The sequence below is a fragment of the Cordyceps javanica genome, chromosome 1 (genome assembly GCF_051103115.1).
Source record: "Cordyceps javanica chromosome 1, complete sequence".
NCBI classification, from domain to species: Eukaryota; Fungi; Ascomycota; class Sordariomycetes; order Hypocreales; family Cordycipitaceae; genus Cordyceps; species Cordyceps javanica.
The window spans coordinates 5244504-5259487 of record NC_139295.1 but is presented as its reverse complement, the minus strand read 5'-3'; the positions used below and the strand labels follow the sequence as shown (position 1 = coordinate 5259487).

General features: G+C 52.5%; 4 protein-coding genes across 4 annotated transcripts; 3 read left to right on the top strand and 1 right to left on the bottom strand.

Annotated features, from left to right (window-relative positions):
* Positions 1–5915: 5915 nt before the first annotated feature.
* Positions 5916–6790, bottom strand: V2A60_001593 (BTB/POZ domain-containing protein; the record flags this gene model as incomplete). The annotated part of the gene is made up of 3 exons (XM_083252952.1): positions 5916–6478; positions 6541–6671; positions 6729–6790. The coding sequence occupies 3 exons, from the start codon at positions 6788–6790 to the stop codon at positions 5916–5918; spliced, it is 756 nt and encodes a 251-aa protein (XP_083109078.1).
* A 2056-nt stretch (positions 6791–8846) lies between these two features.
* On the top strand, positions 8847–10405 carry V2A60_001592 (Zn(II)2Cys6 transcription factor domain-containing protein; the record flags this gene model as incomplete). Its single annotated transcript, XM_083252951.1, has 4 exons — positions 8847–9146; positions 9207–9293; positions 9358–9997; positions 10068–10405. The coding sequence occupies 4 exons, from the start codon at positions 8847–8849 to the stop codon at positions 10403–10405; spliced, it is 1365 nt and encodes a 454-aa protein (XP_083109077.1).
* Positions 10406–12627: 2222 nt separating this feature from the next.
* V2A60_001591 (uncharacterized protein) lies at positions 12628–13557 on the top strand (the record flags this gene model as incomplete). Its single annotated transcript, XM_083252950.1, has 1 exon — positions 12628–13557. One exon carries the CDS (start codon positions 12628–12630, stop codon positions 13555–13557), a length of 930 nt encoding a protein of 309 aa, XP_083109076.1.
* Positions 13558–14069: 512 nt separating this feature from the next.
* V2A60_001590 (F1F0 ATP synthase subunit epsilon) lies at positions 14070–14485 on the top strand (the record flags this gene model as incomplete). The annotated part of the gene is made up of 3 exons (XM_083252949.1): positions 14070–14101; positions 14224–14338; positions 14411–14485. The coding sequence occupies 3 exons, from the start codon at positions 14070–14072 to the stop codon at positions 14483–14485; spliced, it is 222 nt and encodes a 73-aa protein (XP_083109075.1).
* Positions 14486–14984: the final 499 nt, after the last annotated feature.

Sequence of the window (14984 nt, the reverse complement as noted above, 5' to 3'; positions counted from 1 at the left end):
TACCAGTTCCCTCCCTCCCTCCTTGCCGCTGCCCGTTTGCAGTCCGCCCCCTGGGAAACTAGTTTAGCCAAACGAGGCCCCTTGGCTTCCCGCCTCAGCCAAATCAACCAATCAAGAGCAAGCGGATTCAGGGCATCTGCCAAACTCGGAGAGCAACGTGGCCCCTGGGCACGGTAAGCCAGATCTAGCCAATCAGGGCCCGGTAATCCCATCCCGAGCCTGGCTGGTGAAACGAGCAGGGGGGAGGGAGGTTTTTGTACCTGAAAAAAAAGAATTGAAAACTAGAAAAAAAAAGAAAACGAAAGGAAAAGGCAAACGAACAGACGCAAAATGGCAGGGATAAATGAGGCAGCGTTTCTCGACTGTGCATTTGACTCGTATTCTGTTAGTGTCCATCTATCAGCACTCCCCCTTTTTTATTGTTTCTTTTATTTTTGGCCTCTCCGTCTGACCATGTTGAACCAGGCTGGAGGTGACCAAGCATCCAAGTACTTACCAGTATCCCACCTGCCCACCAAGGCACCCAAGGCACCCAAGGCGCTTACTCTTACAGCATCTCCCACACTGCTAAGTTTGTACTTACTGACTGGACTGTATCAGCCAACCACCAAAAAATAACGCGCGGGCGTCCACTTGGGTCCACTTCTGATCAACAATGACTACCAAGTACGGATACGGAAACCAAAACTCACCCAATGGGCATGAATGCTCATGAATTTTTGAACAAATTGTGCTTTTCTTTTTTTGTTTCTTCTTTTTTTTTTCCTTGGTCAAGGCATCAAAACAAAGAAACCAAGAAAAACAGAATACTCTCTCCCTCTCCTCCCTGTGCCAACATCTCTCCTCGCCAGCCTCAGCCACCGCATCGGCTCTCTGTCCACAATTAGCATCTCGCCGCTGCAACCACAGCCCAGAACCTGAAAAGATACCAAGTAATCAATGTTGCTGTCCAGACTTCTTGACCCACGTACTTACTGATACTCCGTACAGAGTAAGTACCAATCCAAGCCCCCCTTGTCCCGCAACCGCCCCCATTCAATCCTACGACGACTGCTTCTGGAATCCAATCCAATCCCAAGCCAAGCCTCGCACTATTCAGCCAGACCATAATTTTCAAATCCTGCACGTTCGCCGAAGACGACATTCTCCGTCTCGTCTTCCCAACGACTCAGTAGTCATCCCCCTAAATTATAACGGGAACCACATGTCCACCCACAAATGGAGCCCGCGCAGGCGATTTTCTCCCACTTGATCGCTCGGCTGGAGCTTTTTTTTTTTTTTTTTTTTCTTCGCCTTCAATGCATGTTCCCTGTACTGCGGAGAAGAATACGTTTCCCTGGTCGCCTTTTCCAAGACAATGGAACGTCAGGCCAAGGGTTCTCGACTCTGCTGATCTGCACACCCGTGTACCCGTACTCAGTAGATGAAGAAGACGAAGAAAGAAGACCCTTCCGTCGCATTGACACCTGCCTTGTTGGGATTGACACTCATGTCTCCCGGGAGCCGGGCAATGACAGGCTTACGTATACGTATGTATTTTACGGATTATTAAATCAAAATGCCAAACCTTGGCGTCGCTGTCCATGAATCGGCCAGCATCTGGTCAACGTAGCATATTTGACGAAAACTTTTTTTTTTTCCTTTTTAGTCAGGCTTTTCTTCTTTTCCCAGAACAGGCAGGTTGCAGCAAAGGGCCGCCGCCGTGGGGTTCTAGCCCTTCTTTCTTCCTTCAAGCAGTAAACCTTAGCAGTAAGTACAGTGCACCAACGAGCGGAGCCGGGTGCGGCCGACATGCTCTCTCAGCGAATCGTTGGCCACTTACTCCGTACTTACGGAGTACATATCCAAGATGGTGTGTGTGTTCGTGTATGCAGTAGCCAGAAAGCGTATCGCCCAACGAAATATTCTGAGTCGTTTTCAACGTCCTAGTCGGTGCCCTCGTGAACTTGCCTCGGCCTGTTGTGATGCTTCAAGCCACGCTCTCCAGATCTGCCCATGGGGAAGGAAAAGGCAAATTTAGCCTCAAAATGAATCTCCTCTTTTCGCCGTCCTCTCGAGATTCTGTGTGATTTTGCTTCCACACATGCGGCCTGACCCCCCTCAATTGCAAATAATCCGTACCTTGGCTCGTTTACAGATACGACGCGGCCAGCTTGCCTTGTCCCTCCCCCTCTTGACCAGCCACACACACACACACACCATAAGTAGGTCTGCATTCCTCAAACGGAGAGTACGTACCAGTCAATATATCCGCAAACCATTGTCTTCCAATAAGTCACTTACCCAACCGCCTCTATAGTTATTGTTTATTGACGCACCCTGCATTCCAAAACCCCAGTCGTTTCCCAGCCATCGTAATTCTCCGGCAACGGGGTCCCGTCCATCCTCCCTCCTCTCGCTTCGCCGGCTCTTGCATACATGTGCGCGAACCGTAAGGTAGCCCGCACCCAACTTTTTCCCCTCCTCAGTTGAGGCTCTTTGAAAAAGTCAAATAGCGTGGCGCATCTGGCTTCCCCCCGCCCCTTCAGGCTAAGCTGCTCCGGGAAGCCCGGCTGGGGGAACCGGTGTCTAACTAGTGCCGACTGCCACATCCATCTTAGCGACCGAGCGAGAGAACGCTTTCCGCCAAAACAACCTTTTGAAACCATTATTCATGGCGTCCGTCCCCAGCTTACGGAGTCCTTTTTTCTTTTCTTTTTTGCGAATGCGCCAAGCGGGGAAGCAGAATTCTCAATCGAGTACGGATTAGTGCGGCGGCGGCCGTCGGTGTGCTTTGTCCCTGGACCTTTCTAAAAGTTTCTCCTCTCCGCATCTGCTCCCCGCCACTTGGTCTGTGAAGAAGTGTGTGAAAGCAGGCGCATGTCTATACTTCCTCGGCGTGGCTTTCTCCCACCGCATTACGTATCGCCGAGGCTGGCTTCAAACTGCTGAGGGCCGACGTGGCCCAGAACGAGACCAGATAGTCTGGCCTGCCCACATCGTCCTGCTTTCAGGACTCAATACTCCTTGTGACTGTGTAATGCAGACCGTCAGCCATTCTGCATCTTCTTCCTCCCTCTTCGTCTCCTTCAATTGTCATTGAAAGAACCCGGTGGACCGGTTCGATAACCCCACACGTCACCCTATCCCCCTACCACTCGAAACAAGGTCAAACCATCCATCAGGCCCCCTTGTTAAATTAACAAAGAGACGATTCGCTCACACTACTCGCCAAGTCTCCCCTTTTTTACCCTCAAAGTCTCGTCTCGTCCACCCTTTAGCGAAATTACACCTAGGCCATTCCACCTGCCATTCGCTGTCAATGCCTGTCTCACATCCTCTTTTTGCTTGCCCCTTGTCACCCTCATCGTCGACTTTACTCTAGACGGCAAAGCCTTGCCGAGAACGGTACGGAATGAACCAGGTCTTGACGGCAGTCGAGTGCCGATTGATTGATCAGGGCCCTCGATTTCGCTACTAAAACCCGGGCACCACGGGAACGCATCCTTGCAACACTTGCAAGCGTATGGGAGCACGCTACCAAGTAATCCGTTATATACTAAAAGTAAGTATCCGTAGCATACTTGCTGTTATCCGACCTTGCCGACGAGACGAGCGTCGTTGGCTGGTTTCAAGTTTCAACCCCCTGGCGCCTGCACCGGGCACGGGTTGCCGGCACGCCTGGGCACAGCCAAATTCCAACAAACATGTCGTCCAAGATATTTTTTTTTTGCACCGCCCGCCCTCGGGTTTGTTTATTTTTGTCCAATTCTCTCTGCTTTCCGCATCTTGTTCATTTCCACTTCCAAGGCGCAGCGAGATTTCTTCGACAAAGGGTTACGCAAGCCTCATTTCCCAGCTGCGGTGCCCTTTTCGCCTTGGCGCGCCGCCGCAGCAGAGCTCGAGGCCACAAGGTGACAGCACGCCCTCTGTGCAGCTTGCGACTCATGCAATAGGGGCATGACCAGATTGTAGAGTAGAACACGACTGGATGCTGGTTTGCATGCTGTACTGCTCAATGCATTGACTCTTCAGAGCCATCTTCCCCTACCGCTTCAATGACGGCGCGCCCGTCAGTCCCAGTTCATTGCAGCTGGCATGCTCACGAACAAAAGCCTCGCTCCCTTTCTTCTCGCCGAGTGAGCTCATTCGAGAGCGCAATTCTCTTATTTTTTCCTTCTTCCGCGTGAACTTGGAGGCCTCGTATTGGCGCTGTTGCTTCGTCCATACGCGGTTTTCGTTCCCCTGTCGTGTCGTCGCTTACCAGACCTGTCCCATTCCACAATGTAGATTCGCCAGCGTAGACTGCAAGTCTCTCCTGTTTTCACTACCTCCTTCTCCTTTTTTTACGCTTGCGATTGCACCACGCAACGTCGCGAGACGCGCCACGCCCTTCATGCCTTCAGACTACTTGGCCCCCATTGCATTTCCAGGTACACTTGCGTAAAGGTACCACGAGCAGCACCTCATAATCTATAAGTGATGTCACCCTATCGCCGTTTATGTGAGAAAACTTGTCCAGGTTACTCAATATCGGCTCACAATCATTTTGTGCGTGTTCCCCTTGAAAGCACCTTGTCCAACCCAGCCGAGACTGCTCTGTACACGAAACATGGGCACACAGAGGGTACAACAGCACGTCACTAACAATATTTGTTTCTCATTTATATGTTTTGCTTCTTTGCTTAGTTTAAAGTTTTCATTTTCCCCATGCCCCTCCCATCAGTCTTTGTTCACAAAAGGATGCTACGTTGTCGGTATCCAACGTTGAGTATCTGCATTCCATCGCCGATCATGTACATTGCTTGTTGAATCTCTGGAAAATTCAATCTTTATCCGAATCAGGATCATAAAGCACATTCATTCTCTCAACCGTCTGATATAGACCGTGCCGGCGTCACAGATGCGAAGCGAACTGGCCCTTACGGTCGAGCTACCCTACAGAAATCCATATGTTGTATAGAGCAGACTGTAACTCATTCGGCTGAAAACCATTGCAACGGTTTGAGACAGAGACTTGCTTCAGAAATCTCTATCGAAATCTAGGTGCTATCGGGAAAGGGCGCGTAGCTTGCACGGGCCTGCTGATACTGTCAGTACAACCCGGTGCTCGACAACTGTGCGACGCGCACAATTACGTCACTGCTTTGAAATGATGTCTAAAACTGATACCAGGAGCGAAGCGCATACATGCGCCAAGTTCGTATTGAAGCAGTGCAGACGCAGGCCCTGTTGGAGTCTGTGACTTTCTAGTCGTCCAAGTGCAACCAGCCGGCTGTCTGAATCAAGTCTCGCCTTTATTACCCTTGAGCCAGTCAAATGATGGCGGATTGACATTTACTACGAAAAGGTCTGCATATTAAGCTCGAGCCATTGCTCTGATCATTTTAGATTACAGTTGTGACGCTGCGCATGGTATTTGTAGTTACCCAAGAGACCAGATACGCTCTGGCACAGTACAACACGGGGATCAATGATACACTGCGGGGAAATGAAAAAAGCCATGGAATTTCATGCTCATAGTATATTCACGTCATAACACGTGCCACCAGGCTACCGTTGCAAAGGGTTTTACTACAGTCTGCCTTGTTATGGTTACCGGTGTCGCTCTCTTTTGGCGGCAAGCGCCAAAGTCCAGACCGTAGAGCTGGGGATTGTTGCATCATTGTTTTCAGAGCAAAATGAGATTTTGAGGAGCGATCGAAGTTGTGGAATCCTGCCTCACAAGGAAACGCGACCTATGAGGTGCTCTTCCGAAAACGTGGCATGCTGCAATATTGCTCAGAAAAGCGTATAGTTGTGCGAAATGCCCTTCCAGAGATACGCGAGTGATGGCCTCACTGATGATTCGAGTAGATTGAGCTGAAGTCATTATCCAGGGCGGCAACTTTTTTTGAGACTTTCTGCATTCGAGTTGAGACTATCATGACTCGATCTCACTCCGCGGCAGCGCCCTGTTTCTGGACAGGGTTTTGCTCGACGACAATGAACCCTTCCAAAAGATCCTTTGCAAACTGCGGCACGGCAAGCAAGACATTGTCCAGCGCCTGACGATGAGTTCCGTGTGCTGTCAGCCAAGGGCCGAAGCCGGCGACGGCTGCGGCGACGCACTCTCTTCGAAGTAGATTTCTGGACGCACTGTGAACCGCGTACACTTGTGGAATGAGTTCCAACACAGCCATAAAGCAGTAACCGTGTTTCGGCTTGCAGAGCACAGCACGGAACTCGCTGATGACTTGGGCGACGAGCCCGTCGATCAGATATGTTTCAGCGAGGTCGAGAAGTCTTATTAGAACCGAAAGGATGACGACGTAGGCATTTTTTCGGCGAACGTAGTCGGGATTATCGAAATTTCGAGTTTCAGATATCGCAGCGGGACTTTCATGTAAAAAGACTGGACCTGCCGGAGAATGAGTGTGCTTGCCAGTGTACAAGTACTGAATCATCAGCATGACTGTCTGAATATCGGCGTTGCGAATTTCGTAAGAATCTGACTTCACTTTCGAGTTTGATTGGTTAACTGTTTTTGAGCAATCTTGATTACAATTTAGATCCTGATACTGACTTGATATCTTCCCGAGCATGCGGCTGCAAAGACTGGCGATTGAGTGCAGACAACTGCTTTGTGAACGGGGATCCTCTGCTCAGCGCAGACAAGTTCGAAATCGCAGAACTTGCGCTCGCGAAGAGACCTAAATTCCAAGCCATTAGCCCCTATTGTATGGTGAAACGGCCGAGAAGACAACTACCGAAGCACGCCGGATGCAGCCTGGCTGGAGAGGCCATCGGGGGCCAACGCTGGCTCTACCATGCTGTCTGTGCTTGAAGAAAGAAGGGATGGGGGAAACATAACCAAAGAACAGAAAGACGGAATAGTTTTGCAATATCTGGGCCGAGTATTGAATGCCGTGTGTTCCTCCAGCCGATAGCAACGCAGTGAATGGCATGCTGTTTTGGTTGTGCTCACCTTCACATCAGCCTCCCTATACTGGCTGGACTCGGATATCACTTCATGTGACACTGAGATGAGAGGGAAAAATACATTGTAGATAGAAGTTATGGAATAAAGATGTGGATTGAATCGCTGGGAGAAGAGTCCTTGGCCGTACTATGCCACAGCCCTGTCGCCGTAGCGACAACTTAGGCGATCCAGGCCATGCACCCATACAGGCTTTGGTGGTTGCATTTTAGCTACCGGCTATCAAAATTCACTTTGATGCGCTCTTTGGGCCACTGAAGTAAAGATGGGCGATTCGAGAATATCACCGGCAAAGCTGGGAGCTTCGCTAAACGCAGCCGCCTGCCGTGGGCGATGTAAACTGTCGGCACCCAGTCTAGAGCCCAAGAAGTTTCGGGTGTTTCCGACTCACCTCTTTCGGAGTGCCGCTAATAACTTGCTTGCTAATGAGTATAAGAGAGGGATGACGTTGAAGAATTAGAGCGAGTCTGCGTTTGCTGGCATCTCTTTGAGTAAACGCTCGACGCAAGAATGCCAGACGCGCCCAAGCTGAACAAGGTTGTTGAGTCCTTTCCACATATGACTAGCTATGAAAGCGTTGACGCATTGTTCAACAAAACACGGGGAAACGAATTGTATCCATCTTCGTTTTCAATAAGCTTGCAGCTCGTCATGTATCTGTGATGTCAATGTCCAGCTTGTTTGAGTTCTCGCATTTGCTTCTCAGGGGAGGGTGACCAGCGGCAAGTGCTGTTTGATAAGAGATGGAACGACTAGCCTTTATAGCTGAAGCAACCCCAGTCACGATCCGTCAACTGGGCGAACCGTACCTGGTTAGTTGATCTGCGGCAATGTCGAGTGGGTGTAGGTAATTGTTGCTGCCTGGAACGACTAATCCGATTGCACCAAATATTTCATTTCTGCCGGGTGCGTGCTATTTGCTTCCAACCACCACTCGTATCTAATTCGGACTGCTAGCAGTGAAGTAGCCAACCCACCATGGTGGACCGCCTCGACGTACCGCCCGTTCATCAGCCCTACCGTGACTCCATCACCGACTTGGCCGGCCGTAGAGACCATGGAGACAAGCCAACATGCCGGACCGGAGCGCAGGTCTGGCAAACGTAGCATCGAGCCCTCTCCGTGACGAGACCGTGTCGCCTTACCTTGCCTTTGCCGACAGCGGTGACGCTCGGTCGGGCAACCGCAGAGCATGCCGTCGACCAAGTTCAGCCGCACGGCTTGTGGTGGGGATTTTGGCCTTGCCACTGCCGCTGCACCGTCGCCCTGCAAGCCTTCGGGGCTGCGACATGGAGGATCTTGACCGAAGTTTCCTCGCTAGCGGGGCGAAATAAGACTGGGCGGCGCAAGCCTTTTTTTTTTCCTACATTGGCAATGGAATTTCTGCAGCTGTAACGTGCGCCCCCCCCTTGGTCCGTCCTCATCCGGATATTGAGACCGCCCTGCTGGGTTTGCGGCTTGCGGCGCAACGGCTGTCGCGACAAGTCGTCTCGCACCCACGCCACACGTGATGACCTGAGCCGTTTTCTTCTAGAGAAGCCTTACAAAAATGTCTCGCCGACTTGCACCCATCATCATTCATGTCCCAAACTATCGAGAGCACGTTTCTTGTCCCTCATTTGTGGTGTATCTCTAGTCGGTTTTGATCTACTGTCCGCCGCCCGCCGCCCGCCGCCCGCTATCCCGAACTAAACGACGAAGCTTCGACTGCCCCGCAAAGCTCCCCGTCTAGGTTTCAAACAGGAAGAAAAGCTTCCTCTCTCTTTGGTTTCTCAACGTCTCACTCATCGCTATTCCAAAAAAGAAACGGGTTCACAATTTCCGAAGACGGCACAGAAAGGCTTTTCTGGACCGCCCCCGCACACCAAGACGACCGTGCTTCGTCACCATGGACATGAACGGCTACTCATCCGCCGGCATGCTGCCGTACGCGGACCCGAGCCAATTCGACTACGGCTCGTTCCTCGGTGGTGACGGCGCGATGCAGTTCCAGGACCTGACACCGTCGCACAACCAAGCCGCGCTGGCCCGGTCACCGGGCCAAGTGACGCCGCCCAGCTCAGAGAGTCGGAGTCCACCCGGCAGCGAGGTGGCTCGCCGCTCGGGCATCTCGAAGCAGCGCCTGGAAAGGCGAGGCCACACCAAGAGCCGCCGCGGCTGCTACAACTGCAAGAGACGGCGCATCAAGGTAAGCAGGCCGAGGCTAGTGATTGGTGCAAGGTTTGGGGATGCTAACCCGAGCCCCTAGTGTCAAGAAACGCAACCGGCATGCGGGCATTGCGTCAAGACGGGTTTAAAGTGCGAGTACCCTGCCGCGCCGCAAATCATTCACCAGGTGAGAGCTCACATGGTTACTGACGATGGTATGGACTGGCGGATTCTGATCTGCGCATGTACAGCCACATCACCAGATTCCTCTCTTCAGCCTACAGGACATGCGTTTCTTCCAGCACTTCCTAACACAATGCTATCCGCACCACCCACTGAAGCAGGAGGAAGTCTGGACGCACGACATTCCCTGCATCGCCCACAACCACGAGTTCCTGATGCACGCCATCCTTGGCTTCGCGGCGTCGGAGCTCATCCACCAGGACGCCAGCCTCGTCACCGCGGCCATGAACCACCGCATCAAGGCCATCAAGGCCATCAAGAAGCGGCTGGCCGAGTCGTCCCGGTCCGACACCAACTACGAGGAGGCCAACGCCCTGGTGGCCACCTGCTTCGCCCTCACCTTCCAGTCCGTCAGCCTCGAGGACGGCATGGCCGAGTACATGACGTTTATCCGCGGCATCGTCATTGTGGGCATGCAGATGAGCTTCCGCAACATCGCGCCCGTGTTCACGACTCTCTTTGACAACGACCCAAACGACCACCTGGCCGCGCAGATGGAAGACCTCCCGCTCATCGAAAAAGCCTGGGTGGACTCGGCCGTGGGGGCGCTCGGAGCTCTCAAGCCGTTGTGCGCCACGCAGCTCGAGAACGAGTACCGCGAGCAGCTTCTGGGCATTGCGGAAAAGCTCTATGAGAATTCATTTGAAGGTAAGATTTCGCTTCCCCACTAGTTCCATCAACACTACCCCATTTGCTGATATCCCGGGGGGGACGGCAGCCTACAAGACAAACTCGAAGCAGTACGGATGGTGGATGCTGCTCCCGCACGGCACGTTCCAGGAGCTCATCAACATGCAGAACCAGACCATGCTGCTTCTGCACACGCACTGGATCGCGCTGTCGCAGATCATGGCCTTTATCACGGAGCAGGAGCTGAGCGTGCGCCAAAAGTACCCGTCGCAACAAGAAAACAGGATGGACCCGGGGTTCCTGCGGTGGCTCAAGTACCTCAACGCACGCGTCGACTACCAGCATCAAATGTACAACCAGTGGCCGCTGTGGGTGGAGGAGCAGCTCGATAGAGATTTGACCTTTTTCGGTCGCACAGTAGGCTGAGGAACAGCGGCCAGGGATTTACAACGCCCCGGTGGCAAGCTGAGCCGGGACTGGGTGGTATGGTAACATGCCATCATTCTCACCTGTCATGTATTGCCTTGATGAGTATGAATCTATTCAATGCATATGATAATCATCCAACACCTGAACTGGACACAAACCTGTCAAATTTGTGCGCGCCAGGCCTCGTGCTTACGCCTTAATGATAGGCACAGCCCGGGGTAGAACTCTTGTTCCTGCGTCGATCGGCACGTGCAACCTTTCTCCTGGCACGATTGACAGCCTGCAGCCGTGAGAGACACGGAGATGGCGAAGTTGGTGCGAGTTGCAAGGCTCAGCACAGCCACACCAAGCACACAACAGGGCGACAGGGCGGCAGGGCGGCCACTAACCTGGGCCCACCCACCGAAGCCGTCCATCCCTTGTACCCGTCGAAGACGCGCCAGTCGTTGCAACTACTTGCCGCTAGCGAAGCCAAAGATTGTGCCAAATAGGAAAACGACGCGAAAGTTTACTATAGAGAGTTGAGCTGCAAGACCCAAAGACGAGGAACGCATCGACGGTGGCATGCACTGGTAATAGCTGGCAAAGCCTACGTAGACCAAGTAGAAAGCTGCCAAGCATAGGCGGAATTATGAATCAAATTTCAATATCCAGAATCTCCCGTACTCACTATCTCATTCACGGTACAAGTGCGCGCGCCGTTTTTTATTAGATCCAGCCTGCACACGGCTCCTGACACATCGTCGACCTCGCGTTTGAACTCTTGCCTTGCGACGTCCACTAGTCTGCGCTTTCTTGCGGACCTTGGAACCAACTGTCTGCTTGAAAAGGGGTGAATTCATTCTAGGTAGCCCACGGACGCCCCGTAACTCGCTCTCGAGCTTGAGAGCCTCCGTCTGCGCGCGTAAAAGAGCCATCAACTTCGCTATGGCCATCTGTATCCTGTATAATCCCCCGACCGCCTTGCGAGTGTTATTTAGCGACCGGTTTGGGTCACTAGGGAGCCGTCTTTTTAAAGCGGAAGGTCTTGATACGACTCTGGGCGCAGCGCTCGACGCCTCCAGGTCCCCGGACATGGTAGCACTCCGGTGGCCAAAGTTTGGCTTTAAGGAATGCGTCGCAGTCTCTTTCAGTTGTTGCTGTTGTCCGGGTCTTTTGCAGACCGGACACGAACGAATCTCGTAGCGCGTTCAGGGAGCAGTTGATTCGCCGTGGCTTTCATGGAAGCGCACAGAAACAGTAGCTCTTATGAATTCAACTAGGGGATGTATTGCACGGAAGCGTTTTCGTCTGACTCAAGGTGCAATCGATCGGATGAACGGATTTAGTCGTCGGGTTGGCTGCATAGAGCTGAATCAGGCACACTCTAGAGTATTGTAGCCTTTTCTAATGCTTAGCCTAGAGTCTCAGGGGTATGAATGATTCTAGTATTTGTGGTAGATTCTATTAGTGATAAGTTAGGGAACAAGTTATTGGTGCAAGGGTAGACGTGAATGACACCTGGTTGATACTGCTGACATAATGCCGGACCGGAAGAACAATCCGTCGTCACCTATAGAGTTGAAGTAGACCCGTCAAATAGTACTGAGGATGACACAACTATCAGTACGGATCATCACGTAGCCAATTGTTTCCTGTGGCATTCCTCATTTGCCAGCGTTCCAAGAACAGAATTCACAAAACGCTGCAGTGCAGCAGGCAGGCCGGAAGGGCTGAGTGAGGCAGACTACAGCGTACTAGTACATGGCCTAATTCCAATCAGCCGACCACACAGCCAAAGTCGATGAGGGTCAGCTTAATCATGATTAGGGGACTTGGGCAAAAGAGACCCACTACGCGTTCATCGTATTGTTGCGAGGCTCTCCACTTCAACACAATCGCTGGCCAATCGTTGAGCATCAGGCTGCTCCCGTATTCGCCGTATCCCCCGTACATATGCCCGTCACCAGGCTGCGAGCTTCTTCTCTGGCTTCTTACACTAGTTCTGGAACGATGACGCTCGGTGAGTGCGCCTCGTGTGAGCTTCTCCGGAGCCGGTGACACAGTGAATATATATATCGCCATGCCCCATGCCCTGTGGCATAGAGTCGGTTTCGACAGCCCTTAGATGAAGTATCAATTAAATCAGCAACCCAATTTATCTCAATCATTCTGAATAGCAACTATACAAGCTGCTGCATTGCTTCTAGTCCGCACAACAGATACTTCATAGAGCCAAAATGGCAACTTTCGCCAAGCTACAACCGGCAACGTCCGCCATTCACAGGCGCTATTCGCACGCGTCCAACACATCGTCTCTCCCCGAGTATGAGCTCGGCGACTACGCCCAATTCCAGAGGCTCACCGTCACGGCCTCACAGTCCGAGTCCTCCTCATTGCCGGACTATGACACACTCGATGCCTCTACCTCCGCGTCCAGCGCCGCCTCGGCCGTGGCATCTTTCAACAACACCAGCGCTTTCCAAATCGACACCGCCGGTCACCCGCTCTTCTACCTGCCGCTACCCCCCAAGGCCATACCCATCCCCATCTTCCGCGTTCAGACCGACGGCACCGTCGGCGAGTTGGCCTACGAGTCGCTCCGCAACAAGCGCAGCTCCGGCAGCTGTGCGTTGGTCCGCGCCGGCCATGACGTCTCCGAGGCGCCCGTCTGCAGCACCACCTACCGATTCGGCCCCGGCAAGAACCCGCAGATACAGTTGCACGGCCGTCTCGACCCCAACGAGACGTACGAAGCGCAAGGCAAGGGTCTCACGACGCGCGCGCAGAGTATCCGCACCCACCTTGGCACTTTTGAGTGGCGCTATGCTAGTCGCAGCGATCGCAAGGCCCTCGGCGCCAGCAGCCTGCTGCTCTTTGAGCGTGTGACTACCGTGGCGCTGGCCGGCGGTAAGTCTGAGGAGCGCCGCTCTGTTCTTGGTATGTTTGTCCGCAACGCAGAGCTGCGCACGCATGGCACGCACGGGTGCACGGCCGGCAATGGTGGCCGTCTGCTGCTCAACCTGACTGAGTGGGCGGATGCCAAGGTTGAGCATGAGCAGATGGAAATTCTTGCAATTTCTAGTTGCATCATGATGCTCAAGAAGGAGATTGACAGACGCCGTGTCCAACAATTCATGATGATGAATGGAGGTGGCGGTGGCCCTTGAGAGGAACCATGCTAACATATAACCGATGATGAATCAAACGTATGATACCCAATCGTTACCTGCTTTATTATAGACCATGGAGATTTTTGTTTTTATAATTGGCGTTGAATACAAACTATCAGTACACATACCATTGAAAGCGCTCAAAGCTCTGGCCAGCTCCGAGAGGCAGTGGGGGTAGATAGAATTAGATCACTTCTAGTAATCCGGGTGATTTCCCACTTTTCTGCTCTTGCCGTCCTGTACAAAGATCCTTGCCCTGCTATGCCATGCCTGGTTAACTGAGGCTGTAAACCGTACGGTTAGGTGAGGATGTCTACTTATTGCGGGCTCCACCTTGGAGACATCGGAAGTTCTAGGCACAGTGGTCGAACTAAGTCACGTGATGTTGCTCTCTGCCTGAGGCGACGGCTCCGCCAAACCGACCTCATTCGCAGCAAAGATTCGATTGGCATAGCAAAGCACCTCACCAACCCCCGAATCCAACTCCCCTCTCAATCAACACCGCCAATATGACTGCTGCGTGGAAAGCCGCCGGTTTGACGTACGTTTGACTTCCGAACATTTACCCTACTTTTTCGACCAGCGCATCGCCCCGATGATCGACCAATGTTTTACCGCGCGCGCAAAGGAGAGCCGATTGGGAAGCTAATTTTCGACGAACAGCTACAACCGTTACCTGGCCATTGCTGCCCGTACCATCCGCCGCAGCCTCAACGAGGAAAAGAGACTCGCTGCTGAGCGCCGTGGCGATATGGAGCTCCGTTTCGCCAAGTGGGAGGTAGGTTTTCTTTTCCTTAATAAACGGTGTGGGGAGTGTGTATGGTGATGCTAATGCTTAATACCGCAACAGAACGGCAAGATGGGTGAAGCCAAGGACCTTGGCAAGGCCAATGCTGCTGCCATGGCCGAGCACAGCTCTTCGTAAACGAGATTTTCTGTCCAACTACAATTGCGACAGTCGACGGCGCGCGCGAGGCATGTCGAAACCATAGACTGGCTGGAGACGGTTAGGGAAACGGCACATGGGGGGACGCCAACGAAATACCACCACGTACTTTAGACTCGGTGCGCAATCAACCACCACCACAACTGTACCATACAATACGATTGATACAATAAACCAATCCAAAGCATGACGGGGTCGGGAAAGTGAAACTCGGCTCCGATCGGCGATCTTATTTGTTACCTCAATCCCGCATTGCGGCTACTCAGGAGCCCGTAAAGGAACCGATGGCCCTCGACTCAGTAGCTACCCTAGTAAAATCGACAATTGATGACTGGCTGCTCAGAATTGGGAACGTTTGTTATTTTTGCACACTCTACAACAACACCCAGGCTGCAACAATTCAGTCAAGCTCCTAGGCATTGGTATCCTCTGGTCCCAACTACTTATGTCCACGGATACGTGCTAAAGCTGTATGCAA